General features: G+C 42.5%; 1 protein-coding gene across 1 annotated transcript in view; it reads right to left on the bottom strand.

The window, feature by feature from the left end:
• The window catches only part of LOC138584361 (TGF-beta receptor type-2-like), a 40,415-nt gene extending 14,845 nt beyond the window's left edge, over nucleotides 1-25,570 (bottom strand). The window contains exons 1-7 of the mRNA XM_069656570.1: nucleotides 25,390-25,570; nucleotides 16,799-16,943; nucleotides 16,491-16,684; nucleotides 1,750-2,048; nucleotides 1,410-1,658; nucleotides 1,199-1,312; nucleotides 860-997 (exon numbers count right to left, since the gene is read on the bottom strand). Coding sequence (XP_069512671.1) covers nucleotides 860-997; nucleotides 1,199-1,312; nucleotides 1,410-1,658; nucleotides 1,750-2,048; nucleotides 16,491-16,684; nucleotides 16,799-16,943; nucleotides 25,390-25,474 — 1,224 coding nt within the window. The 5' untranslated portion in view covers nucleotides 25,475-25,570. The remainder of the gene's footprint in view (nucleotides 1-859; nucleotides 998-1,198; nucleotides 1,313-1,409; nucleotides 1,659-1,749; nucleotides 2,049-16,490; nucleotides 16,685-16,798; nucleotides 16,944-25,389) is intronic.
• Between the last annotated feature and the right edge of the window lie 983 nt (nucleotides 25,571-26,553).

Genomic DNA, 26,553 nt, shown 5'->3' on the forward strand with positions numbered 1-26,553 from the left:
GATAGAAGTTCGAGTAAGTCACCTCTTACTCGAATACAAAACGGCAGGAGTTCTCTTTCAACTAAGTCTCTGAATAATACTTCAGATAAAAATAAAGCAAGACTCTGAACCATAGACTGTATAAAAAGATGGATGACATGACAGCTCCCTAAAAGTGAAGCCAAAACATTTCGAGCACCCCCTGCTGACTGGCTGCAGTATAGGTCATAAAGCCCGCCTCCTCCATGTTAACAGATGGGACATGGGTCAAACTATAAAATCAAAATACACGCCCAATACATTTTTGTCAAACATGGTTTCTGTCATTGTAGCTAGTTATTATTACGGTGATTTACACAAGTGTTCATTTTTCTGAAAAGTTTATTTTTAATGAGTTATTTGATGCTGTCAAAATGATGACTGACAGCTCTGTTGACAAATTCTGCTCCTGCAGCCAGTCAGTTCCGGGGAGCAGAGCGGAGGACGATCCGCGAGAGGAAACGTAACTAAAACAATCACTACAGTCATTGAAGTTTTCATACCTGTGAACGTTAACCTCAGACCAACACAGTGAAGCTGTTCTGCTGTTAAACACACCGCTGTGCGGGATCCTTGCTGTTTTTTTGGTAAGTTCAGTGTGTGTTTGGGTTAGCGGATGTGGCTACGGCTGCTTCACTCGCCGATCTCTACTGCGCAGCCTCTGGCTCCATATGACGTCACCATCGCAAGATGGCAGCGCCTATCGCAGGGGCTATTTTGGCATCAATTTCGTACAATTGGAGCAGATGGAGACGTGTTGTCCATCTATATATACAGTCATTGCTCTGAAGTCACAAAATAAAGAATGAAATTAATTACAAAAGGCACTTGTTGTTATCACCTGTCCACTGTTGGCGAGGTCATCCACCGACAGGCTGCTGTCCAGACTGAGTCCCAGCCCAAAGTCACACAGGCAGCACGTCAGGTCGTTCTTCACCAGGATGTTAGAGCTCTTCAGGTCTCGGTGGACTATGGCCACCTTTAGGCAAAATAGAAGTAGAGGGGTCAAAAGCAATACTTGAGTGTCACTGGCAGTGACATTATGACATTCAATAAATACTTTTAAAATGGGATTTTTGTCTTCATCTCTATCTGATTTGGCAATGATAATGATTATTATATTTTTAGCTATGGTATACAGTTTTCATGCTGTCACAGGGACATAATCACACCGTCCTACCTTCGGGCGTCCACAGAGGAGGCGGTCACTGTGGAGGTGGGCAACGCCGCAGGCCAAAGAGCTGCCCAGCACCTGCAGCTCCTCCCAGCTGATCACATTACGCGTCAGGTGCTCCTGGAGGGCAGAGGAATAATGGGAATGGGAGCATTGGGAAAACGGGGAATAGCTGTTGACTTTAACCCTAACCCTATAAATGGAAAGTGTGTCTCACTTGTAGGTTTCCTCTGGAGTGGAAGGCAGTAATGAGCCAGTACTGTTTCTCCACCTTCCTCTCCTCTGCTGTCAGGAAGTGCAGGATGTTCTCATGTCGGAGGTCTGTATTGGAGAAGATGTCCTTCTCATTCTTCCAGGAGGCGTATTCCTCGTAGGGGAAGATCTTCACAGCCACAGTTTCAAACTGATCTGAGGTGGTCTGCTTCAGCTTAGCCTTGTAAACCTGGGCAAAGCGACCCTTTCCAACCTGGGACAGAATCAAAAATAAGAACCTAAATTAAAGTGTCTTAGAGGAGAGTAGCTCCACAAAACAACTCAAAAACATTACTCCTGTTTACCAGCAGATCCAGCTCTATAGGCAGCGGCTCAGTGTTGTGGTTCAGATTGTTGGCGTGTGTCGAGCTGCTGTCTGACCCGTCATCATCCATCATGATGGCACAGGCGTCGCTGCAGTCCAAACCACCGGCTTTTGGCTTGCGCTTCTTAATGCTGCTCTCCCATTGTTGGTTGAGTACGCGTTTCCGATACGCTCGGTACCAGTAGAACATCCCCACAACAACCATCCCCATCACCACCAGGGGCAGCAGGCTCACCAGGATCACTGACACCAATGGATCGTCTGGAGTTGGATCCACCACTGGAAAAGAAGGTAAAGGATGAGATGAATAAAAAAGTGGAGAAGCTCATACAGCAAGTGACACACAACACATAAAAGGTTTAGACTTAACTAGATCAGCCCATAACACTTGCATAAGCAGTGACGTAGTGGGGGGTAAACCCAGCAGCATTTATAGCATGCTGGAATTCTATTTAGCTACAAGCAGGTTATAGAATTCCCCATCTACAGGCTTAACAGCTTGTGGGTTCCCTGTGACATTAAAACTGACTTTGAAGTGAATCATAAAAGTGCTATGAAAAGGTGTATAATATAGGTTGTGCTTGTTGTTGTAAAAGCTAAAAATATGAGTCATAACTGTCATGCCATTTTTGTCCTGCAGCAAGTGTGGGGGTTTTGTTGCTTAGGTCAGCTGATGTAGTTGTTTTTATAACAGCCATAATGACATTAAAAGCTTTACAAAAAAAAGTAGCAGTCAGAAACTGTAAGTTGAAACTAAGCTTCTTAAGTGGCCATGTGAAACCCTTCCATTAATGACTAGTGATCACTGTGAAGGAGCTGCAGGAGAGCTGAATCTGTAGCTTAGAGAAGGATCTAAATGTTTCATCACTTTCAGTGCTTTACTTGGGTTAGTATTAGGGTAAACATAAACCGTCTAACACAACGATGTCCCTATAAAACATGGCAGTTGATCAACCTGCTATATGTGCAGCACAATACAGCCAAGATTTAATCACTCCATCCTGATTCACATGGTGACTCGTGGAGTCATTTCATGTAACAGCAAGTTTGTGTCATTATCACAGCAGTATTACTTCAATTCAGCAGCATGTTGAGAATAAAGTTAAAAAAAAATCTTCCTCCTCAGATTTGTCCTGCAACCGGAAACTTAAACTCAAAGTTTGACTTCATTCTTGATATTTCCACTTCACTTCAACAGCTGACATTACAGATTTCTGTACAAGAGCAGAACAACTGATGTATTTTTTTACAGCACAGACAACAAACTCTGGTTGTTTAAATGAAGACGTCAGCCAATAACTGACTGAAAGAATGAGATCGTGGATACAAGCGGCCGAAATGAGTTTCCTTCGGAGGGTGTCTGGGCCCTTAGAGATAGGGTAAGGAGCTCGGAGATCCTGGGGGAGCTTGGAGTGGAGCTGCGTCTCCTTCGCAACGAAAGGAGCCAGTTGAGGTTGTTCGGGCATCTGGTTAGGATGCCTCCTGGGCGCCTCCCTTAGAAGGTTTTCCCGGGCACGTCCAACTGGGAGGAGACCCCGGGGCAGACCCAGAGCCCGCTGGAGGGATCATATATCCCACCTGGCCTGGGAACCCCTCGTAATCCCCGAACAATGAACAACAATGAAAACTCCTATACAGTACAAATTTGGAATCCAAACTGTGTCTGAAATCACTTCTGTTATGTTTATCCAGCACCCATAAAAATTGTAATGGATACATCCCTCCTCTTTTTAATCACAAATAGCCAAACATTCTCACAGAAAGTTTACTAAAATTGGAAGGTAGTGCTGTAAAGTTAGGTCTATGAAGGACACACAGCTTAATTTGTGTGTTTTGGGTGCTGCGTACAGGAGCAGCAAACTGCAATTTCCTCCCACTACTCACACAGTCAGTCCAACACAAGCACGCCCACCACGGGGAAGTCATTCTCGATGTCTGTTCTATGAAAATAACATGCTGTTCCTCTCTCCATGGAGTGCTATAAATCATATTCTTTTCATTGTAACAATGAGCTTAGAAAATATGACATATGAGTATCTGTATTTTGTGATCTCAGTCGGGAGCTTAGTCAGTCAAAAGGCCTACAGTGGACACTGCCAACAGTGTGAGCCGCCTTTATGGCTTCCTGAGCTATAGCATTAACTACCTCCTCTAACTCTGACTGCCAGCCCGGACAGAACGGCAGCCAACCCTCAGAGCTCCAGCGTCGGGGAGAAAACAGTCGAGAGCCTGTCTGCCCCGGCTTGGCCCGTCCCTGCATGGTCTGCTCTGGCTGGCCGCCTTTTCAAAGAGTGTCTCACCAGGTCTCTCAAGGGAACATTATCCTTCGAACGAAGCTGCCACATTGGCTGGCTGGAGGAGCTCAGGCCAAGGACTGACCATTGAAGAAGTCGCGCCACCCTGAATCTAGTTTGCATTCAGATTTTCCACACAAGAAGTGTCTATGAGTGAATGCTATGAAGCCCTGAGAGGAATCAGAGGCTATCAGACATGCTAAAACTATAATACATCAACAAACATAATAAATAATTAAAAGGGAAGGTTAAAACACAAATAATCCTTTTTTTCATTTCAGTTGATAAAATGAGTTATTTGTTATTTTTGGCAGCCTGCCCATCTTTTATCTGAAAACTATCTTTCTCTAAATCTTCATTGTTTCCAACTGTTTTGTTTCCTATCTTTTCAGGCACCTGACACAGGCATGTCAGAATAAGTGTAGTGGTCCGGAGTGTGCTCGTTTGTGTAACAATGTCTGGATAGCTCACTTACCTGAAAGCCTTTTCTTGGCTTGGCTACAGCTCACCTTTGAAAATGTTAATCCCCCATACACTGAAATCCATACTACTGTAGTGTTTTGGAATAATCTCTTGTAAAAGATGTGACAGCCTTTTAACCAGCAAGCTAATGCTAATACAATTAGCTAGCTAACTTTTAAACAAGGAGACCACAACAGCACACAGCAACAAGCGTGCTATTATGGTAAAGTCAGATACTTATTTGTGTTCTGGTCCATAATGCAAAAGAAGCCACACACAAGGACATTTTATTTTACAGATCTCTTGCCACTGTAGATGAAACGTAGATGATATAAGCACCGTCTGTGAATTTGTAATTAGCATTCAAATGCTAACCATGTTAGCATTAGCTCACCAATTAAAGTGGGGTATGTGATTTTAATCAAACTACTCTTTTTCGTTTGTCAAGATTATCTGTTGATGTGAAGTTGGCTTAAGTAGCAGAAGTTTAGTGAGTATCACTATCTGGAGCTTGTGGCTGGCTTCTGGAAGTCGTGTCATCCCATCTGCATGCCAGCTTTGCAGCAGCAACTCTAGTGACAAATGCTAACCAATAAACTAGCTTACAACACAAACATTACTTGCTATATGGTTGTTTGCTCTAGTTTGATATCACGTTTTTTTCCCCGTATGTTTCGTTCGTTCTGCGTTTGCTTCGTTTGAAAGCCTAAATCTCATCAACAATAACCTCAATCAATAATCTCACAACCCCACCACTTAAATGCATTAGATCGGGCTATGCCTTTATATATCTTTTTATTAATTGCTATCTTTAGTACACCAACAATCCGTAAGTAGCCGACTGAAATGGCTAGTGATCAGTGTGTAAAGAAAACACCACTAGTATGTTTCACTTAAGCTCACTATTTATGCAGTCAACATGAATTCTGTAATCTTTTACTGCACTTTGTCAGATTTGGGGCTTCATAAGTGGCAGAGCAGCACACTGGCAAAAAAAAGCCCTTTGAGGCTGGATAGATATTTACAGATGTTGATGCAACAACATGGTAACAGGCTTAAGTTGCAATGCCACCATGAAGCAGCAAAGACTTAACTACCACGTGAAACAAACGTTTAAGACTACCTTTGTCATGCCAATACTTGATCTAACCTTTATATAATGTGTGCTCTAAGTGTTGTTGCTATTTTAAACAGCCCAAAGCAACTTTCATATAATTATACAGCTACAGAACTGCTTTAAACTCTCTTTTTAAACAGATTATTGCGTTTGAATCCGTCATATACTTGGGTGCTTAGTGATCATGCAAGGTAGAAATATTCACGGTGTGTTAATATCTCTATTTTGTGGTTGTGAGGCTGTGTGTGTGTGTGTATGTGTGATTGTAAAGCAGTAAATCTTGCTTTGGGCAAAGCCACGGATGCAATAAATCAAAAATACTCAACACGCACGAAGAGATTCTTCAAAGTCTGGGAGTAAATTGGGTTGTGAATAATACTCTCACACACTCAGACAAAACTTCTCAAATTCCACGTGTCTGTACATGTGTGTGTACTTTAAGGGTTTTAGGATCGCTTGTAGGTTTTTGAGGTTTTAGGTTGATTTCCTTGCTGTCTTTCTGCCATGATTAGAGCGTGTAACTGTGTGTGTGTCGGGCAGAAACACAACCAATCAGACTGCCAAGGAAAACTGGTAATAGCACTCATGTTGCCTTTTCCAATCAGGATGCCAGAGTGTTCTCATGCAGTGTTCAATGAGGTTTGACACATCATTCGAACTAATAGAGGGATCCTCGCCTCCGGTGTGCAATTACACACGTCATCTGTGTGTGTGTGCGTGTGTTTTAGGATGTGAATGCTGGGATTTAACATTGCCATCTCTGACTCACACTCTTAGTGCTCTAACTAGTTGCTAATTACTTGGATCCTCACAGTGTTTGGTGAATAATAAAGTTGTGAGCTGGATATTAAAGAGGAACTTTCTTCCTCGGAAAATGACAGAGCCAGACATGATTTCATGCTTCAAACAGGTGATGGTTGAATACTTGGAAGCCATTATAAACACTGAAGCGGTTGAGGCACACTTCCAACAGGCCTCCAGTGTGCCAGTGTGTCTTCTGTGCCAGTGAACACGTCTAATGAGGCTTTAAACGTCTTTACTTAAAGTGACTTTCTGATACAGTATTTTACTGACTTAGTGACAGAAATCGTATTGTCTGTTTAGACTACTCTCCTTACATCTCTAAAATATACTTTGCAACTCAGTCCATGCCGTCAACCAACTGCAGCAGTGATATGAACTATAACCGCTAACAGGTGAAGGATGATGTCATGTCTAGCACATGATCGTTTTATGACGATGTGTAGAAATGTGCTGATAAGACACAGCTACAGTTACTCTATGACTGACCTGGAGGCACTTTGATTCCTCATGAAGTCAGTCATGGAAGGCATTAAACCAAATAGTCAAAAGGGGCTTTACGTACAAACACTCTTAGGAGAGTAAAATAATTTATCTTGGTAAAGATCTGATGGATTTCAATTTAAAAATCAGCATTTAAAGCTGCACTCAGCTTATTTGTCATGTTAAGAACAGTTAATGAGTTGATGCTCGCGTCGACAGACATACAGTAAATAACCTGAGTCTTCAGTTCCCCTCAGCTCCAGAGTGTTTAGAATCATTTGACTTAAGTTTGAACTTAAAGTAATAATCTTGAAGTTTTCCTTTAAATAAATGTCTGTTAAGTAACTATCTATAGCCGAATGAGGCAACACAACGGTGATTGAGCCTATGGCCCACTGACGAAAGCCTTTGCATGTGCAGTATTACAGACTGGGTGTCTGGTGCGACTTTAACAGAAAAAATCACAAGCCTCACTGACACGTTTTCCATCAGCCAGCAGCCATGGAGGGTAGGCGGAGCTAAGCGGCTGCTTTTCCGGTCTCTGCAAGTGTTGCGAGTAAACAGTAATCTACTATGGCTGAACAAACAAAGAAAAGATGGATGACTACAGATACAACTTCACAAAGAAGTGAAAATCCAAAGAAAAAGAAACAAACTTGACGCTCAGATGAAGCAAACAGTCTGAAAAGGAAAGCGACCGTCAGCCAGGAAAATCAAGAGTTACAACCGGAGCCAACCGTGGACGTCTGGTTATCTGGGACATGTGCGTCAGCAATTCTTTTTTATGGCCACTAGGTGCCGCCAAATAGAACAAGACTGAGAACTTCAAGATTATATCTTTAAATATGAACTGAGTGATCAATTTCTTTTATCAAAACTGAATTATTTGTGTGTTTATCAGAGGGAAGATAATTCCCTCGGCTCTGGAGGAACAAATACTGACAGCTAAAAAAGTGAAGCAGTTTCACCTGTTCGGGTCTTTATTTGATAATAGACATAGTTGCATATGTTTTGAAGAACAATGCAACATTATTAAGCCCTAGAATTTCCGCCTTGTGAATGTGTGCCTCTGCCAACCAGTCAATTTGCAGTTTACATTTGTGTACATCAGTGTTTCCCACAGAATGATCGTGTAACTGTGGCCTGGACCACGTTTATATTTGTGTTTTAGAATATTTGAAAGAATACATTATCCTGAAAACAAAACAATGCACCACAACCATTTATAAGAGCATGCTTTTTCAATCACTGTCTCTCTCACTGTGTTTCTCTGCAGAGCATGTAATGTCAGTAAAGCCTTCTTTACGTCAGCAGAACGAACAGGTACGCGCTTGGAAGAGTGGGCAGAGATTTTTCACTTATCAATCATGGAAGGCTTGTTCTCACTGACTAATAACAAATAAAATAAACTATGTGTAACAAAATTCTCTCCAGGTTGAGACATCATGTTCACAAGAATGGGACAGACATGAGGTCACAGAGACCTTGACCTTTGACAGACACATTTTAATCATTGTGTCCTGTCGTCCAAGAGGACGTTTGAAGAAACACCTGAGATGTTCCTGAGATATTTTTCATTAATGATCATTAATCATTAAATGTTTGTGGTGTAACTGCAGCCAAAGTGTATGTGTTGTATTTCACTAGGTGAACCCCGTGTTAAAAAAAGTTGTTTACCATCTTTCCCTGTGCAGTTTTGACCCTCCTAAAGGTATATAAATAACCTGCCTTTATCCAGGCTGGTATCATATTATGATGGAGTGCGGAGGAATCCAACCACAGGGAGGCTGGTGCCACTGACTAAAAGTGAGTATTACACTCACTATTTACTTGTTATGGTAACAGCACAGCCTTACAACCCAGACTGCTTCAAAACATGGCTCATATCTCTCCATATCTCTCCAAGCCCCCCCCCCCCCCCCCCCCCCCCCCCCAACACCTCTCTGTCGCTCTGTTTCTGTCCCACTCTACTTCCTCATCCCATCCTGTGTACTCTGTCCTGGCACCACAATGTCCTTCTTCTTTCTCTCCTTTTAATGCATCTCAGAATTGGTCTGCTTGAGTCACTTCTCTATAAAGCAGTCTGACTGATGTACTCACTGACGGCAAGCCAAGATTCCACAGTTAAGGAGGAACTGTAAAAAATAAGAATATAAAAAAAATCAGATCTTGGACCCTGCACAGAGCCACTCTTTCATTTATAGCTCCACATCCGTCGTCTTCTCCTCTTCCTCTTTGCAGGCTGCACCAAGAAGTTATTCCTGTTAATTTTTCCTTTTCATTATTTTTATCTCCTGTTCTTCTTCTTTAACGACAAAAAGCGCCCCATTCATATCATCAGGAAGATTTCAATCATCATGAGAGACGCCAAAATAAGCCATGAATTGACTTGGAGATGATCAGGTGACATCTGTGCAAAAACACAGACAGTACGAGTCGAGGAATCCATGTCAGGAAAGAATTAGTTCCACCTTCATATCATTCCACACATAGCGTGCCTCCCAGCATGTAAAACTGACTTTCACAAGAGCACAGCTGTAAATGCAGCACTAAAACAAATAGCATGTTACTATGACAAGTCAGTATTTACTATCAATGCCTGCCTCTCCCACTGAAACTACTTCACAAGCTCCCAAACACATGTGTATCGGACACTGGCTGAGAGGCGGCGTTAGCCTGCTCCAAATCATCATTACAGGATCTTAATGTGAAACAAATGCAGTGTCACAGAAGTTCAGGCCTCTCAGAGTCGGAAAGAGATGGAAATGATCGCCTGTCATATACATTTCTCACCTTAATCTGATTTTAATTGCGACTGGAACATTGAGAATTTGGTAACTAATTACTCAGTGTTCATCATTCACATGTTTTTGGGAGCTGAATTTTCCTGATCTCCAGAACAAACAGTGACTCTTTGAAGTTCTTCTTCACAGGACACAGCAGGACAGGAGGATCTGGGAGCTGAACTGGCACAAACTTAATTACCTGCATAGGTCTCAATCCTCTCCAAACAAATGGACCAGTTAATTAAACCAGTAAAACACTGACTAAAGAGGGTTAGGGCCCTATGGTACACCCAGTGCAACACCCAGCGCAAAGCGTCTCAGCATGCAACGCAAATGTCATTGCTATTTTCCACCTGCCGCATTAGTCATTTTCACGCCCAGTGGCCACATTGTGTAAATATCAAGTAATCTTGTGCCCACATTAGCGCCAGTGGGCATGATAGTTTTGATATGAGGTGTGGTCAGGCAAACGGGTGGCGTGTTGCTATCTTGAGGACCAACAAAAGCCTGGTCTAAAGTCTAACATCTATGGCACAGTCTGCCTCTGCCATTTAAAGGACACATTATGGGCAAACATTGGCGAGTTCACAACACAGTTCTCTGTTTGTCCCTCACGCTGGGACGCACAGCAGCGCTTCTACTCAAAGGGAAAAGCAGTGTGTTTGCAGATACAGTGAAATATTGTTGTTTTTGGGACAGAGAACTGTGACGGCAAGCTTTTGTTTCCCTCAAATCCTTAAATCATGACACTGCTTTCGGTTTGTTACCGATCTGGTGAGAAGTGCAGGAAGACATAGACAAGCTCACCGCTGCCTCCACACACAGCTGCTTCACCTCAGGGAGATTCCTGCTCGAGCCACGCACGGGCCAAAAACTGCCACACCAAGCTTTCCATCTCACGCTTTCATTCTGATGCATGCTGTCTCTAATACACACAGAAACACACCAATTAACGCACACGCAATTAAGAGGTAAATTTATTACAATCCTCAAACATAACTACCTTTGGCACCGACAATCGCCCACAGATATTTATACACTGTCCAGTGTCCATAGCGCATGCAATGGAGAATACAGCCGTTTGATCCAGCAGCAACCCTTAGTCAGCCGACCTTTCTTTGATGGTCAGCACACAGGACTTAATAAACATAAGATCGTGTCCGATCCTGACGACATGTCTGGAGATTTAAATCGTCAATGAAAGTTAAGCTGCTGTGCCTCGTGCATAAATGTACGCCTCTCTTCATTTTCGTTTCTGTCGGGCAGTGGGATCGCTTCAGTGGCTTTAACATCAATCCATGCATCATGTATCGTACAGTGACCTGCGTGTGTTCTGCGTGTACAGGGGCACAGTGGAAAGAAAGAAGTTAAATATGCCGGTCTGAGTCTGGTTTATATTTATATAGAATGACGCACCTGGCTCTTAAAGGGAATGACAGCTGACACTCTGATTGGTTTGATTCATGTTATGCCGAAAACACACCTATGAATAATCCAGGGACTTAGGCCAACCTCTTTGCGCCTTGGTTTGCGCCGTGTAACTAGCAGAAGTGGGTCGGACACCTAAATCACTTACTATGTGCCTTCCGCCATGTAAACAGGGCCCTTCATGTTTAAAATCAGTGTTTCCCACTCTTCTGTAATGCTTCTGGGGCTGTGAGCTGAGCTGCTACTATTCTTAGCTCACTAGCTGACTACAATCCTTTGGGTTGAATGATTCAGATAAAAAAAGATGAAGAAAGGAATTGTTAGGAAATATTTTATGGGTGACTGAGAGCCAACGCTAACACAAAACTCTAATTAACATGCATCTAAAACATGGGCCTCGTGTAGGCTAATAAAGGAGTTTGGTGTAGCACTAAATTTACAAAAGGATTTAATAGTTGAAGATTTTTATTCAACAGCAAAATTGAATTCCACTGACAACATTCTGAGTGTGTTTCAGCCCTGATCTCCCAACACAGAGGCTGCACAGCACACAGCTCCCTGTCTCATATCTCTCTGACAGGCTTCCACTGTCCATCAAAACCAACAAGCCAAGTTAGCATCTGCTGCTATGTGAGCACAATGTTCACTCCCTCGTGGTGAGATGGTAACACATGTTTGGATGCACAAACACACTCACACACACACACACACACACACACACACACACACACACACACACACACACACACACAAACACGACAATCCACAAGTGTAACTCTCAAGCAATAAACCGCATCCACAAACACTATGGCAGGCACGTCATAAGAATGTAATGCTGGGGAAGAACAATGTGAGGCATTTGTAGAGGAATACGCCGTGGCAGTGGTCCAGTAAACAATAACAAGAACTTCCTGCTGCATGCGTCCTCAATGGGAGGAAGGAACCACAACCCTTACCCTCAGGGCTCTGCGTGTGTGTGTGTGTGTGTGTGTTTTCAGTGAAAAATATAGACTGATAAGATTATGATTTACACAAACTTCAGAACACATCCTTAATAGATCAAGTGAACTTCCAAATTTAGCATGAAATGCTAAATTTACAGTTTCCAGGCTTCCCTGTTACAGTGCATCTTTATACTGTTATTATACAGATACTGTTATTATCTGCAGTGTCAGCCACAGACCAGCAGCTCTGGAGATGAGTCATTTACTGTAGCCTACATAACATTGTCAGAATGTGTCATGAATGTAATTGCTTACATACTTGTCTATGCACCACACGTATTACTGGAGGATACCTCTAGAAGGCACACCAGAGAGCTCAGGCCGTATGCAACTACCGGATTTGTGGGATGTAAACAACAGACATGGAGAAACTCAGGGAGGTTACTGTTATGTTAATTATGAATTCTAAGTAGCTGGTGACTGACTTAGCTCATTAGCTCCTTAGCTAGCGCTGGCGACTGATGAACGGTGGACAGAACACACTGTCAGCACCGCCCCCACTCTGTTTCTCCGACATGTTCCTCCATGCACGGACATAACAGTCACAGACTTTGGTTACATTTCCTTTTGCAGGTTTCCATGTCAACTTGTATAATGGAACTTATCTGTCTCCAGCTGTTTTGATAGGTATGTTTGTGTCGGTGCAGTGAAAACAACGCATCGTACAGATGTGGATAATTGTGGACTTCTATCAGCTTGTCTTCAGAACTTTCTGCCATTGTTGTCCCCGCTGCTGTGTTGATCCTGTCACAACCCCTCTGCATCTACACTGCCCCTACTGTTCATGTGCATACTGCACTTTGCGACCAAGCATCATTAATTTTTGAGGACGTGCACAGCTGACGCTCCAAACAGACTCGCACGTGGGGCAGCCATTATGTAGACACAGATGCGTAGTTAAAAGCAAGTTTACCTCAGTTGTAAGTAGTGTTGGACAAACTACCTATGACATGTAGTAAGCAAATCTACTCTACAATAAAATAAACTTCATTACACTGAAATTAGCCCCCAGAGAAATGTAGCAACCTAAGCTACAGCAACACAGCATAAGTAGCTTGCTGGTGTTTGCAGGCTAAACTGATGGTTATTTGGGGTTGGTTGTGTTTAATCACCTGAAATCATGTGAGTGACACGGGTGTGTGTGGAGTCCCCAGCAGCAGAGACGTCAGAGGCATTAACTGAAGGATTAGTGATGTCACTGTCACAAGGAAGGGTCTCTTTCCGGTACACATAATTGTCCGCTTATGTAGCGAAGTCACGTAGTGATCCTTAGCAGTTTTATTTCAGAAAGCTGTAACTGTGATTTAGGTTTTGAGGCACTATTTAAGGAAGAAAAAGTTAAGCTGCTAAAAAGCAATTTGATTCAGAAAACAGGTACACTAACACCAAGCCACTGAGAAATGCCGTTAAACTACTGCCCAACTCTGGTTGTAATTATAATGAGAGAATAATAAGAATTTACAGTATTCTGATAAGAATCAATCTCAGTGAATTCAGAGTCTTGCCTTTGGACATTTCAGCAGAGTGGATGTTTTCCAAGCTGAGGCCTGAAAACAGCTCCACTACTTAAAGGATTGTCTGGTTTAAACTTTTAGCCTTCACAGTTATTTTCACTTTATCTGTAGAGCAGAGAAATTGTAGTGAGACGTGCAGGAACCAGAGGAGCCTAATGTGCCTTAAAAATGCTGAACCATGGGAGGAGATGCTTTGCCCCATAGAAGAAGCAGACTGAGTCTACCTAACTGTCATTCACTACAAAGGTGTTCTGTGTAGATGGGGCCTGTTCACCATGTGCTGGAGATGTTTCTGATTTGAGTTAAACACAGACAGGAAACCATATGTCTGAGCTCTCCAGCAAGGCTGGCCTACGCAGCCTCTGAATGTGTTTGTGTGTGAGTGTGTCGTTGAGGCAGTAAGGACGCAGACATTTAACCCAGCTGAAAGTCTGTGACCACACTGAGGATTCCCCGAGCAATGTTTACGTGTGATGCAAACACCACATTTCCACTTTCTGTTTCTGTTTGTGGTGATGGTGCTCCAAGGGACAGCAGCGACAGTAATAAGACCTTAAACCACCCACAACTTCTGAGACGCATGCGAACAGCTTTATATGCCAAAATACACAAAGAGTTTCCTTGTCTGCGGTTAAGGAGAAAGTTAGAGAAGAAGGGGGAGAAGGGGGAAATGACAACAAAGTGGAATAATGATTTAGAGATAAATGAGAGAGAGTGACGAATTAAACATCAGACGAGCACTTGGTTGCACCTTGGTGGATGAAATATGAGAATGGGGGGAGTCTATATCGCTCTGCTGAGCACATGTTGACAGTCTCTGATAAAGTGTGCAGCTGTCAGAACAGATAACCTGATGATGTTACAGTCGATCGATCAGAAATGCAGCAGCAGATGTGTAAAAAATGTCTGAATTATTTTCTCTTCTTTTGCCAAGCTTTGATGCATTTAGTTAGTTGAAAGTGGGTGCGGTTCACATGATCTGTTGTTTTCTTCCTGTGCAGTCACTTTAAATTCAGAGCAGCTGTAAAGACCAGCTTTTAAAGTGTGAGGCTGATATCATCTATTTGTCATCGATTCTCATGAAAATACAAAATATATATACACTACCAGTCAAAAGTTTGGACACACTTTCCCATTCACTTGTATGAGTAAATGTGTCCGAACTTTTGACTGGTAGTGTATATTACTAGAGTATGTTTCTGTGATATAAAACTCCTTAGATATGATGTGTTCATTCATATAGACAGCTCTTTTTGTGCAATATACCAACTTGCTGCTGTATTTATTGACTAGCATCCTCCTTTTTGAGCAACTTTAACTAAAAACAAAGGAGGCCAGCTGCTTCAGGAAGCTTTCAAGTGTTATTTCTCATTCCCGAGATGTCAAAAACCAACACTTTGTCACAGCCCTCAGCATCTGATACTGACAAAGCAAACATGTACACTGTAAAAGAGGATTTTTGAGGGCAGTAAATAAAATCCATGCAAATAGTGTTATTCATACCAAAGGTATATCAGTCAGCAAGTGAAATATATTGAAATGAGTAAAGTTTACCTGCATTACTTAATTTCCATCACTGACAATTGCAACCCAAAATAATGAAATAAAGTCTGCAGGCCAGGGTTGGATTAATTGGTGTTCGCCAATGTCGGTGTGCCAGCGGGGTTGAAGTTAAAATTCCTGTTTTAGTGTGTATTATAGAATTAATGAAAGTGTTAATTTAGTTATTAATTAGATATACCAGACGATTTGTAGCCGGCGTGTCTGTATGTGACAAGACATTTAAATTTGTAGCCCTCTCTTGGCGGTTACACTGGCTGAAGTAAATTAACACGAGCAGGCTAATGTTGTTGATTATCATTTATTTTTATTTGAGCATCTTAAATATCCAAAAAGCTGCACGGTGGTGCAGTGGTTAGTGCTGTCGCCTCACAACTAGAAGGTTCCTGGTTCAAGTCCTGGTACCGACGAAGTGGGCTGGAGTTTACATGTTCACCCCGTGCATGTGTGAGTTCACTCTAGGTACTCTGGCTTCCTCCCACAGTCCAAAGACATGCTCGTTAAGTTCATTGGTGACTCTTAATTGCTTTTAGGTGTGAGCGTGAAAGGTTGTCTGTCTCTGTTTCAAGAGTTACTATTACTCATTTTTATTAAGTAATTAATTGTGTAATGTAATGAGAAATGTTGAGTATAAATTACCTAATTTATTTTAGTTCATCATAGTTGTTAAATTTAGGTACTCTTCACTCAAAACATAGGGTAAAATTTACTCAATCAAATGAAGTGCAAATTGTTACCTCAATTTTATTGAGTAGATTCAATAGGTTGTTTTTTTTATAGTGTATGAGGCACTGTGACAAATCCCCAGTATTGGCTGATCTGGGATAAGAACATGTTGGATTTTCAAATTTAATTAATATGCACCAGCCAGTCAAAAAACATTAAACAGTCCCCATTTTTGTCATGTTTCAAGTCTGATGATGATGATGAAGTTCTTTTTTGCTTTGTTTAATCTTCATCAACTACTGGGGATAATGTTTTGTCATGCACCACGATGTTCAACAGCTACAGGCGCTAACAGTGCACAAACTTTTCCTGACAATCACAGCTGGGACTCTTGCTGGCAAAAAGCTCACAAGAGCTGAGAGATCATGTATCACCAGTAAAGTTGAGGTGTTGAAAGACACAAACGTGCCTTACAGAGCTGAGTTCTGGGTTTATCACTATAAGTGATCCCTTCCTCATTGCACACAGCATCAGATCCATGGTTGAAATAGATATTAATAAGTGTAGCTTTATCCTGGATAGAAGGGGTTAGTATCATTCACTCACTGGGGGAGAAGAACAGCTGGTTGTTACACTCATCCTCGTCAGTGCAGGAGCAGAAGTGAGCCATCCCATTCGTTGTGTTCTTCTCCTTCATCACACAGGTGGAGCTGTTGTAGTCATCCAGCATCACGCCGTATAGCGACTTGGACGGGTCGTGACAGAGAGTTTCGATGGAGAAGCCCGTCTCATTCTTCCTCCTAAAAGAGAGAAACAGTCGATGTGTTGTAAAATATTTTACATTAAGAAGTGTCTACCTATCTTTTCAAACATATGTAAGAAGTGTAGGCAGTTTTCTGCTCTCAGGTACCTACCAGATAGCCACACAGACCTCGGTGGGGTCAGGACAGATGGATGTGATGGAGCAGTTGGACATGCAGGTCCCTGTACCACTGCAGGAAGACAGCTCCAGATCACAGAACTTACAGAGCTGACTCATGGGATAAAAAGAGGGCATACCTGCAAAACACAGACAGATGTATCCATCAGGGTGGTTTCATGTGTTAGACAAGTTATCACACTGGGAATATTGCAATTTTTAACGTCAGTTCATGCTAGAAGGTTGATTGGCTGCTAAATAAATTATGCAACATATTATTGACTAAACTGAGACATGATTTTTTTCTGTGCCGTGAAACAGAAGAATGGACATAGAAATGGAAGGACAAGCATTTGGTGAACAGCAAATATCAACTGGTCAGATTGTCATGAAATTTGATGTTGATGTTGTTTATGATTAAAATCTTTCCTCCACCTCAGGCTTCAATATCAGCATCTTTCATCTTCATCAATCGTTTTCGAGTGGAACAGGAAGTTTGTAGTCAAGCTTGAAGACATTTCATTCAAGTCATCTAAACAGCAGAGTCACACTGCCAAATTCAATTAATTTAGGAAACGCTCCTGTCGGTCATATTAGAGGAAAGGAAATGAAACCATGCATTCGTATGGGTTGGAGGACACTGTTTAACACACAGAGGGTTTGAACAACAGGAAAGCATCAGTTAACCAAGGCAGGAGCACAACCAACTGTCAACACAGACAACCACATTCAGGGAAACACCTCCACCAGGCTGGACTGCCTGTTCTAAGATCAACCACCTCAAATGTGCTGCATGTAGCTGAAGGAAATCATGAAGTCATACAGAAATAGGCGTGACCACACTAAACGATCAACACAGACAACCACAGCTGAATCAATAGGTATCCTGTGCCAAGATACAGCAATAGATCAAACCACTTTAGATACAAAACCTCACTTAATCCGTTTCAATGTCTTCAGAGAGATTTGCAAAAAGGATTTCCTGAAAGAAATTAGACTCCATCTTTTTTTAATTCACAGGATCCTACAGACAGGATGTGGAGTGTTTTCTGATCTGTTGCTAACGCAGTTGGTTTTCCGGAAGTAGAGATGAATCGACAAATCTGAGAAATGTAAAGTGAAATCCACACAATGTTTCCAAAACACATGACCAATGTGACTAACATGGCCTAATTTAAGCTCAGGCACAGACTTAGAAGGGACAATGACTCCACATGACCTTGTTTCCTATTTAGTGCATGTGCTTGTTAAACAGGTAACAGATGAAACCAGCATCCTGAGCCCTAAATTAAAGGTCAAACTGATATCATCACCCTGGCTGGTTGGAAGGTATTGCATGCAGTACAGTTGCGTGTTGCCTGGGCTGGCAGAGTAATCAGTCCAATCTTATCCCTGTCATTCTCCTTAGCATGACTTGAGTTGCCTACACCTCTCTGATCTCCCTCTGCTCCGTGACCTGTTCAGACCTGCCAAAACAAACAGTCTTCGACAGGCTGTGTAAAAAATGTGTGCCTTTTTAGACTTTTGATTCTAGAAAGGAAAGGAAGGTTTCTGCATGCTTCTGACTTACAGGGTGGGGCTGGAGCTCTGTGTATAGCATGCAGGTGTTGTGGTGCAGCAGGATGGTATTAGACTGGGAGAAACTCTCCTTCAGGTGGGAGGTCTGAGTTAAAGCCTCCATGTTGCCAAGCATCTGTGCTAGTTCAGCTCCACTGAGCCGAACACTGAATTCCTTCCAGCTCTGTACCATGAATATCAGCTTTTCCTACACGTCTATACAGTGCTGACATGGTTATGGTTCAGGTCCTGACAACACCCATGTTAGCAGCTGCTCCAGTTGCTCCTGAGGCCCAATGCAATTATTCATTAAGAGTTTCTCTCTGAAGAAGTGAAATGAGTTCCTGGTCTTTGCTGTCCATTTTTTTAAAGTAAATGAGATCAGCATTATAACAACAGCATCCAGTAGTCCTATTAGATTAGATATTACACAGGCTCTTTATACTGCACCCACAGCCCGACCTTTCAAGAGTTGGAAATATTAGTTCCTGATTCGGAAAGTTTAAGTGAAAACCCCCTTCAAGTTGGAACCACAACTTGGAAAGTCTGCAGAAATTTAGGTTCACAACTTTCTGACAAAGTTTATAGGAAAGTTATGTTGGGTTAAAGGCAAGAAACTTTTTACAAATTCACATGTTGCATATACAGCAAATTGTCCTTGAATCAGCATCTCTCTCTGCATGTCATGGCCAGCCCAATCCAGATATGACCCCCACTGCAAACCTCTTGAATGTGATCAAGAGGAAGATGGACGGTCACAAGCCAATGATCAAAGCCGAGCTGCTCCAAGAGCGGCCTAACGTCACCCAGCAGCTCTGTGACAGAGTGGTGGAGAGCATGCAGAGATGCATGAGAGCTGTATTTAAAAACCAGGTTAATCCACCAAACATTGATGTCTGAACTCTTCCTGAGTTCAAACATGAGTATTCTGTTGTTTAAACATGAACATGAACTTGTTTTCTTTGCGTTATTCCAGCTCTGAAAAACACATTTTTCTTATCTGTTCAGTGGTCTCTTATTTTTTTCTAGAGCTGTGTATATATTTCGTTCATGTAATTTGCAATATGGTTCTAGTATGTAAATGTCAGTTGCTGCCTATTATGACCTGGATGACCTGTTACTTAGAAATAAAACACAACACATCATCTTTGTCGTGTCGATGTTTTTCCGCATCACAGGTTAAGCTCATGAAAACAGAAGTCTGAAGAACAACTTCCCAACTTGGTAACTGGGACTATTTAAGGAGCCCTTGTATGCAGGATGAGACGTTTGATGCAATACTGTTCTGAAGACTTCTTGATTGTTGTTAACTGCTAAAAGATATAGGTGACCTCACTCAGTAAGTGCTGTTCCCGTTCTCTGCCTGAACTTGCTATGAACCATTTCTGGTTCCGGTACACTGAACCTACTTTAGTCAGCTGTACTGTTCACATTGTACTGCTGTGAATTCTACTAAGATAGACCAGTGTCAAACTGTCCAGTGTACGGTTTGATAGTCAATCAGGGGCCAGCGGTGCAGTTTCAGATCAGACTCACATCTTTGGACTTAAAAGACAGATTGAGTGAGAGGACGTCTGATGTGACAGATAGCCACTTATCTATAATGAAAAGGGCCACAACAACAGCCCTCACAAGTTTGAAATCTAAGACACAGACAAAACAACTGCACGCAGAGCAGTCTCTGAGCTATCGTTCAATCTTTGACCCGGCAGCACGTCTGCAGAGCTGAACTGTGAAACCAGACCAGAGGAGGACTCGCATGAATTCTCATCACTCTCCCTCACGTCTTTAAAGTCCACCGTCTCTCCTTTAACAGTGTATGTTTATATGGGTGGGTGTGAGTGTTTGTGTGACATCCGATCATAGTCTGCATAGGCCGGGTTATTCATTTACCAGGAAGCGCAGTTAATATACTTTCAAGCCACATTCCGTCACACAGAGTCTAGTTTGGGGCAGGACAGAGAGCGTGAAATAGCAGAGCGCTAACACCCACTCACAACCTCCAGACAAATAAAACCTGCTGATTTAGTGCAGCAAAGAGCCACTGAGACTCTGAGTGAGTAACGTGGTTAGAGTTACTCCAGTGCTAGTGAGCTCAGGAAGTCTTTTATGGTGTTGATTAAACTTTATTGTACTATTGTGCAACACTGATTACAGATTAAGAGCTCATTAACAGATGGTTTTGGTTGTCTGCCAGTTTTTGCTGGTGTAGGATAAACTCGGTTTAACTCTCTGAACCCAGTGTGTGCTTGCTCTTTTAAAGGGATAGTTCAGTTGGCAATAAACTTTTGTTTAACATTCTGATAAATGGAGGGGTACTGTGGAGGTTTTTTGAGAATTAATGCACTGAGAGACAATAAACTAATACAGAAAGCAAATGAAATACACTCTGATACACATGCTGCTTCTGTTCTGATTTACAAATGACTGTATGGAGAGGAACTTTTACTTAAAACACTTCCATAGTCATAGTAATTCTGTTTTTACAACAGCCTAGCTTCACAATAGGAAACGGGTAGCTGGCTCCATCTAAAATGAAAAATGCATACCAACATTCCTCTAGTTAAAGTAAGTATTGGTCTTTAGAGGGAGGAAAGGGCTGTGTCTTTGTCTTGGTGAACAACAGGCGGTCGCAGTGACTTACCTCTCGTCCACACAGAGAGGTTATCAGGTATGGAACTATCAGTCCCAAATCAAAACCTGTGCATCTGACCTCATGAGGCAATATTCACTCTATCTCTTTAGATGACATGTACAGAATTAAACTATTGTTCATCAAGAAAATGTTCCAGCATCTAACTAGTGCCCAGTAATAGTCAGAAGCTGATCCAGTTGGTTGTTAGCATTGGCATGCTAGTGGCCTTGAGCCTCCAATGATAACGACCAGCCAAGCCAGTAGCAGATCTAGGGATTAGCTAGCATTGACGTGCTTGTTACCAGTCTGAGTGTCCATGTTAACTGCACCGGATGCCAATAACTAGCTGAGCCACACAGTGATCCAGTGAGGTTGCTTAATATCACCGATGAGCTACCTCCTTGGTAATACAAATAAATGACGTCCCACCGGCAGCATCTCAGTTAGTAGTGCTGACCTTTGACCTTCATCCTACACCATAGTGATGAAGATTATAGAATTTTGCATTAAAGTGTTAAAACAATAAACCAAGGCAAATAAAAACCCTGTTTACTTCCTTGTGTGGTTAAATAACAGTGCTGTTTATCTCTGATAGTTAGAGGCTGCAGCTTGAAGTACCTGCAGGTTGTGTTGCTGCAGAGAGTTAAAGGGTAACTGTGCAGGAAGGTTTGTAATAATATGTGGGTCATGATTCCAGCTGTTTAAGAGCTTTGACTTTCTCTTTTTACTGCACTTTCCCTGCTGCCAGGTCATGTGTAGGAATTATAGTACGAAAACAGCAGTGACCTGAGTGCGTCACAGGAAGGCAGAGGAGGAAAGTGTGGACTGTAATTAACATGCTCTTAATGGCTCCTGAAGGGGCTGTAATTGAAATGTGAGATTTATTTGTGCTCCTGTTACTGCAGGAGGAAAATCATGCTACTGTGGCCTGCCTCCATCTGGCAGTCAGGACAATGAATAACCTTCACAGACACCAATGTTCACTTTGATAGCATCATATAAAGTGAAGACAGGTGTTTGCATTAAAATAAAGATGCAACAAGTAAATAACAATAAAGCCGTTTCCTGAACTAACAGTTTTGCGTGTGACACAGGAATATATTTTTTATCGTGTGTTGATAGCGAGATCATAAAACTCACCAAGTGCTTCGAAATGATGTCAAAGGATTTACAAGACAAATGGTTGAACTGAGAGACAAAAACAGTTTTAGCTGGTTCCCCTCGTGTGGATCGAACAGCCTTCAAAATATCAAGAAACCGTCTTTTTACAAACTATGTTATACAATTATGGTGACACTCAAACATCCCTCTTAAGATGATTATTCTATCACATCATAGGACATACAATAAAATATATTCTTTTAATATTTGTAAGTTAACCTAAATACAAACATTCTTGCTCATACAACCTGTTATAATCTGTCATATCCGATGTCCTCTAATCTAAACAACAAACTCATGCAGGGAAACAAAAAGTTCCACTTTAAACATATTTTTCTGGAGCTTATGTAAAGATGAACTTTGCATTCCAGCATCCCATCAGCTGGAATATTTGTCATCTTTCTACTTCCTCCCCTCTCCTCCTTTCTTCCCTCCTCCCTTCTTCCCCCAGAGGACGTGAGCTCACAGTGGACGGGAGGACAGACAGGAAGTTTATCACTTGTGTTCAGGACAGACTGCTCCAAACTGCTCCAATATGAATGGGATAAGGGACAGATCTGCACACCAGGCAGACAGTGTCACTCAAAGGCCTTTTTTTAGTTAATCAGCTTCTGGCTGTGAGTGTCCAGGTCATACATCTTCACAAAAGCCCCTGTCACAGTTTACTATTTTGTATCTTTCACTTGATATACTGTTTGTGTATGTCTGTGCTCTTACTGGTGGCAAGAGGCTCAACTGGCAAGAGGCTGCGCGGGGCTACATAACTGCCACAGCAGGCGGCTCAGCTCTCTCCCTCTGCTCCTGAAAGTTATCCTCCCACCTATACAACTCCCTCTTAATCCTCTCATTCCTCTCGTCTTTATCTTCCTGTGTTCCCCCTCTCTCTCTCGCTCTGTAACCTCAGCCTTCTTCTTCCTTTTGACCCGGAGAGTCAGCGAAGCAATTCAAGAGAGGAGAGCGCGAGGGGAAGTCGACTAATATGGTAAAAATCAAAGGGAGACACTTCAGTGAGGTTAAAGTGGGTGACCCCTTCTCTCCGCTCCTCTTCTGCACACTGAGGCCCAGTAAAGTCAGTGTAAACACAGGAGGTATAAGGGCTATGCAGGACCATACAGGCCCACACACACAAACCATTTCACACAGTGAGAGGAGCTCTTTGGGGGCTTAAATGTTTCTTGAGAATACACTTCCACACAAGTCAATGTTTCTTCCCAAGGACGGCCCCTCTGTGTCCAAATGAAAATATTTATCCATTTCCCCTTTCAAGCAGCCTCCTGTTCCCTTTCACACTGGAGTTTTTATGATTGGCACCTTCAGGGTGGCTTGTGTCAGGCATTATCTTGGCTCGGCACAAGGACCCGGAAATGTGAAGATTCCCTGGAAAGGAAGGAAGAAGGAACCTTCCTGTGACGGCCCACCGAGCGGATGGTTATCCACATCAGTTAAAAGCCAACAAAGAAGGCAGAGATAAAAACAACAGAGTCCGGGGCTGCTGTTTGGATAACCAAAATGTCAAGCTGCTCCGGCACTGGGAGAGTGGTGAGCGGCTTCCTCCGGGCCGAGGTGTTCTGGAGAACTCAGAATAACAGAGAGTGAGTGTGTGTGTGTGTGTGTGGTGTGTGTGTGTGTGTGTGTGTGTGTGTGTGTGTGTGTGCGCGTGTGTGTGGGTGCGTGTGCGTGTGCGTGTGTGGGGAGCATTGGGGGAAATGTGGCTGGAAGTGTTGTTGTATGTGTGTTTTGGTGTGTGTGTCTATTTGTGACACATACAATGCAGCAGGGCCACACAGTCCTTCTGGTATGTGGGATTTCCAGGTTCAAAATAGGTCTTATTGTAGGAGGAGGGCAGGAACAGACAGAAGATAGGGGGACAGAGAGAAGAACAGAGGAGAAAGGGAGGAGAAGAAGCACAAAGCGTGATGTGTGTGTGTGTGTGTGTGTGTGTGTGTGCGTGTGCGTGTGCGTGTGTGTGTGTGTGTTCAAAGAAACCATGGCAGAATTATTCTGTGTTCACGCTGCCCACCTGTCAACAAGCGTGGGGAGGATCCTGTGGTTAACTGAAATGGGAGGTGTTACCCTACGACAGATGGAAAGTGGCCAAGTCTGTTAAATTGCAACTGTTAACAGTAAAGAGGAGGGGAGGTGCCATCATACACATTTAGAGCAGGACTTAAACACATTACCCCAACAGCACTTGTTCCCTGTGATGAGAAGAGAGCGACACACACTCATATGTGCAGCCAAACATTGTTAAGACCTAATGAATTGTTTACAAAGATACCAGATATGTAAGGCTACGATATTCTGACAACATGATGCACAGAACAGAACATTTAAGGGTTCACTTGCTTCAATATAATACCCAGAACAAGCCTGTACAGTGCGAGTGTAAAACAGACTTTTTTTCCAACCTTGAAGGGGAAATCGACTTATTATTGAACAAATAATAGTTGAAACTGAACTTAAATCTTCAGAGGTCAAGACTTGTATCCTCTCTGAGGACATAAAAACCTATTACATGTTTAAAAACGGGCTTCCAGTTCAGTTACAAACATAAAATCAGAAGGTTACCCTAGATGACATCATCAGGTTTGTTTTTTTCACACCTTGCAGAGTCTCAGAAGACATGCATTATTCACAGACTAAATAGTGCTGCTCTGACAAGTAAAGTGACAGTCCTGTGAAAGCTATAGCGCAGAGAAGCCACCCATTTTGCATGTAATGTTAACATTTTATATACTTTACTATTATTATTATAAACAAGTTTAAAGTCCCTGCGAGAACACTTTATATTAAGCCTCGATGGACTGAAAATTATTGGTCTATAGATGATCACATTGACCGAATAACTGCAGTTCTCTAATCCGATCTTTAGTCCTACAGCTTGTTTTGCAACGAAAGTTTACCTCATAGTGGAAAATATCTTCCTAATGTACCTTATCTGTAAAAACAAGTGTTCTGTTTCAAACCAGGCGCCACGCTGAGTTCATGTTAGAGGCACTACGAGCATATCTGAGCAGTGTGTCCGCCGCTGAGTCACCTGTTGCGCCTGGCTGTTCTCGGCTCTCCGGAGAGCCATGCGTAACGTGCTGGAGGGGAAGTTTCCCAGGCTCATTACACTACACAGTCCAAGTTTAGCTTAATTACACGGAGGCTGACAGGAGCGAGGAGTGGGGAGAGTCCATAGCAATGAGCAAACAGCGTGTTGTTAAAAGTTGAGAACATGCGTAACTCACCGGCAGCCCCGGACTCCAGCAGCACAGCTATGAAAAAGATCGATAAAGTTCCTCGTGAAGATAAAGAACAGCGCTGTCCCGCCATGTTTCCGTGTCCTCCGTCCAGACACTCTCATTCACATTCAAGATGAAGATAGTGAGGATTTCGTGGAGGAATGAGTTTGGTAAGTTCGCTGTGCTGTGCGCTCCACTCCGCTCAGCAGCTGGAGAGTCACTGTTGAACCATCCACACACCCACACTGTATACACACACGAGCGCGCACACACTGCTCTGACAGGAAACTGGAGGAGGGAGGTAGAATTCTCTCTCTCTCTCTCTCTCTCTCTCTCTCCCTCCCCCTGTGTGTGTGTGTGTGTGTGTGTGTGTGTGTGTGTTTGCGTAATTACCTAACCAAAAACTGGAAATAAGAACAGTAAACAGCTCTGTATACATTTACATAAACTCAGGGCCATGAAATGTTGCCAACCAACTTTCTGGAATATAACAGAGATTCTACTGATTTTCAGAAAGTGTACATGTACAGTTAACAGAGTCCCAGACAGCTGAAGGAAATATTTCATATGAGCCAGAATACATTAAGTAATGTTTCCAAACAAACCAAAATGACAAAAATACACTTATATGCTAATCTGCAGTTCCCACTGAGTGTCCAAACAAGACAACATTTCCACAAACACAAAAACAGTTCACACAACAAGACACCTGGCGAGAAGTAATCCAAAGCAAGTGCTACAACTTGTCTCCAACTACACATGTTGTTATTTTCAGGCCCAGCAGCCGTATTGTCTCAGGGTCAGATGATGTGAGCTTTTATTTCCCCGTCCTGTGACATCGTTATACTGTTATTGTGCGGCTGTTCTGGTGATGCCAGAGGACACCGACACGGTCACCGCTGCCTTCTTTTTAATGACTATCCAGTGTGTATTAAGCATGCAGTAGAGAAAATAGCCAAGCTCCGATCCAGCAGCAGAAATAATAAAATTAAAGATTTAAAGCCTGCCTTTCTGTACTCAAACACTCAAACAACCGAACAAATCCTGTCCGTGTCTCTGCAGAGTTTAATCATTTAACTTTCTGCTGTTTTTCCTCATGGGTAAATGTGCAAATGTTCTTCTAATGTGGAGACACTCTAATGTTTCTGCTGCTATAATGTATATAACTGC

Source organism: Semicossyphus pulcher, unplaced genomic scaffold (assembly GCF_022749685.1).
Source record: "Semicossyphus pulcher isolate SPU_LCO1_2020_fin unplaced genomic scaffold, fSemPul1.0.p SCAF_9, whole genome shotgun sequence".
In the NCBI taxonomy this organism is placed as follows: Eukaryota; Metazoa; Chordata; class Actinopteri; order Labriformes; family Labridae; genus Semicossyphus; species Semicossyphus pulcher.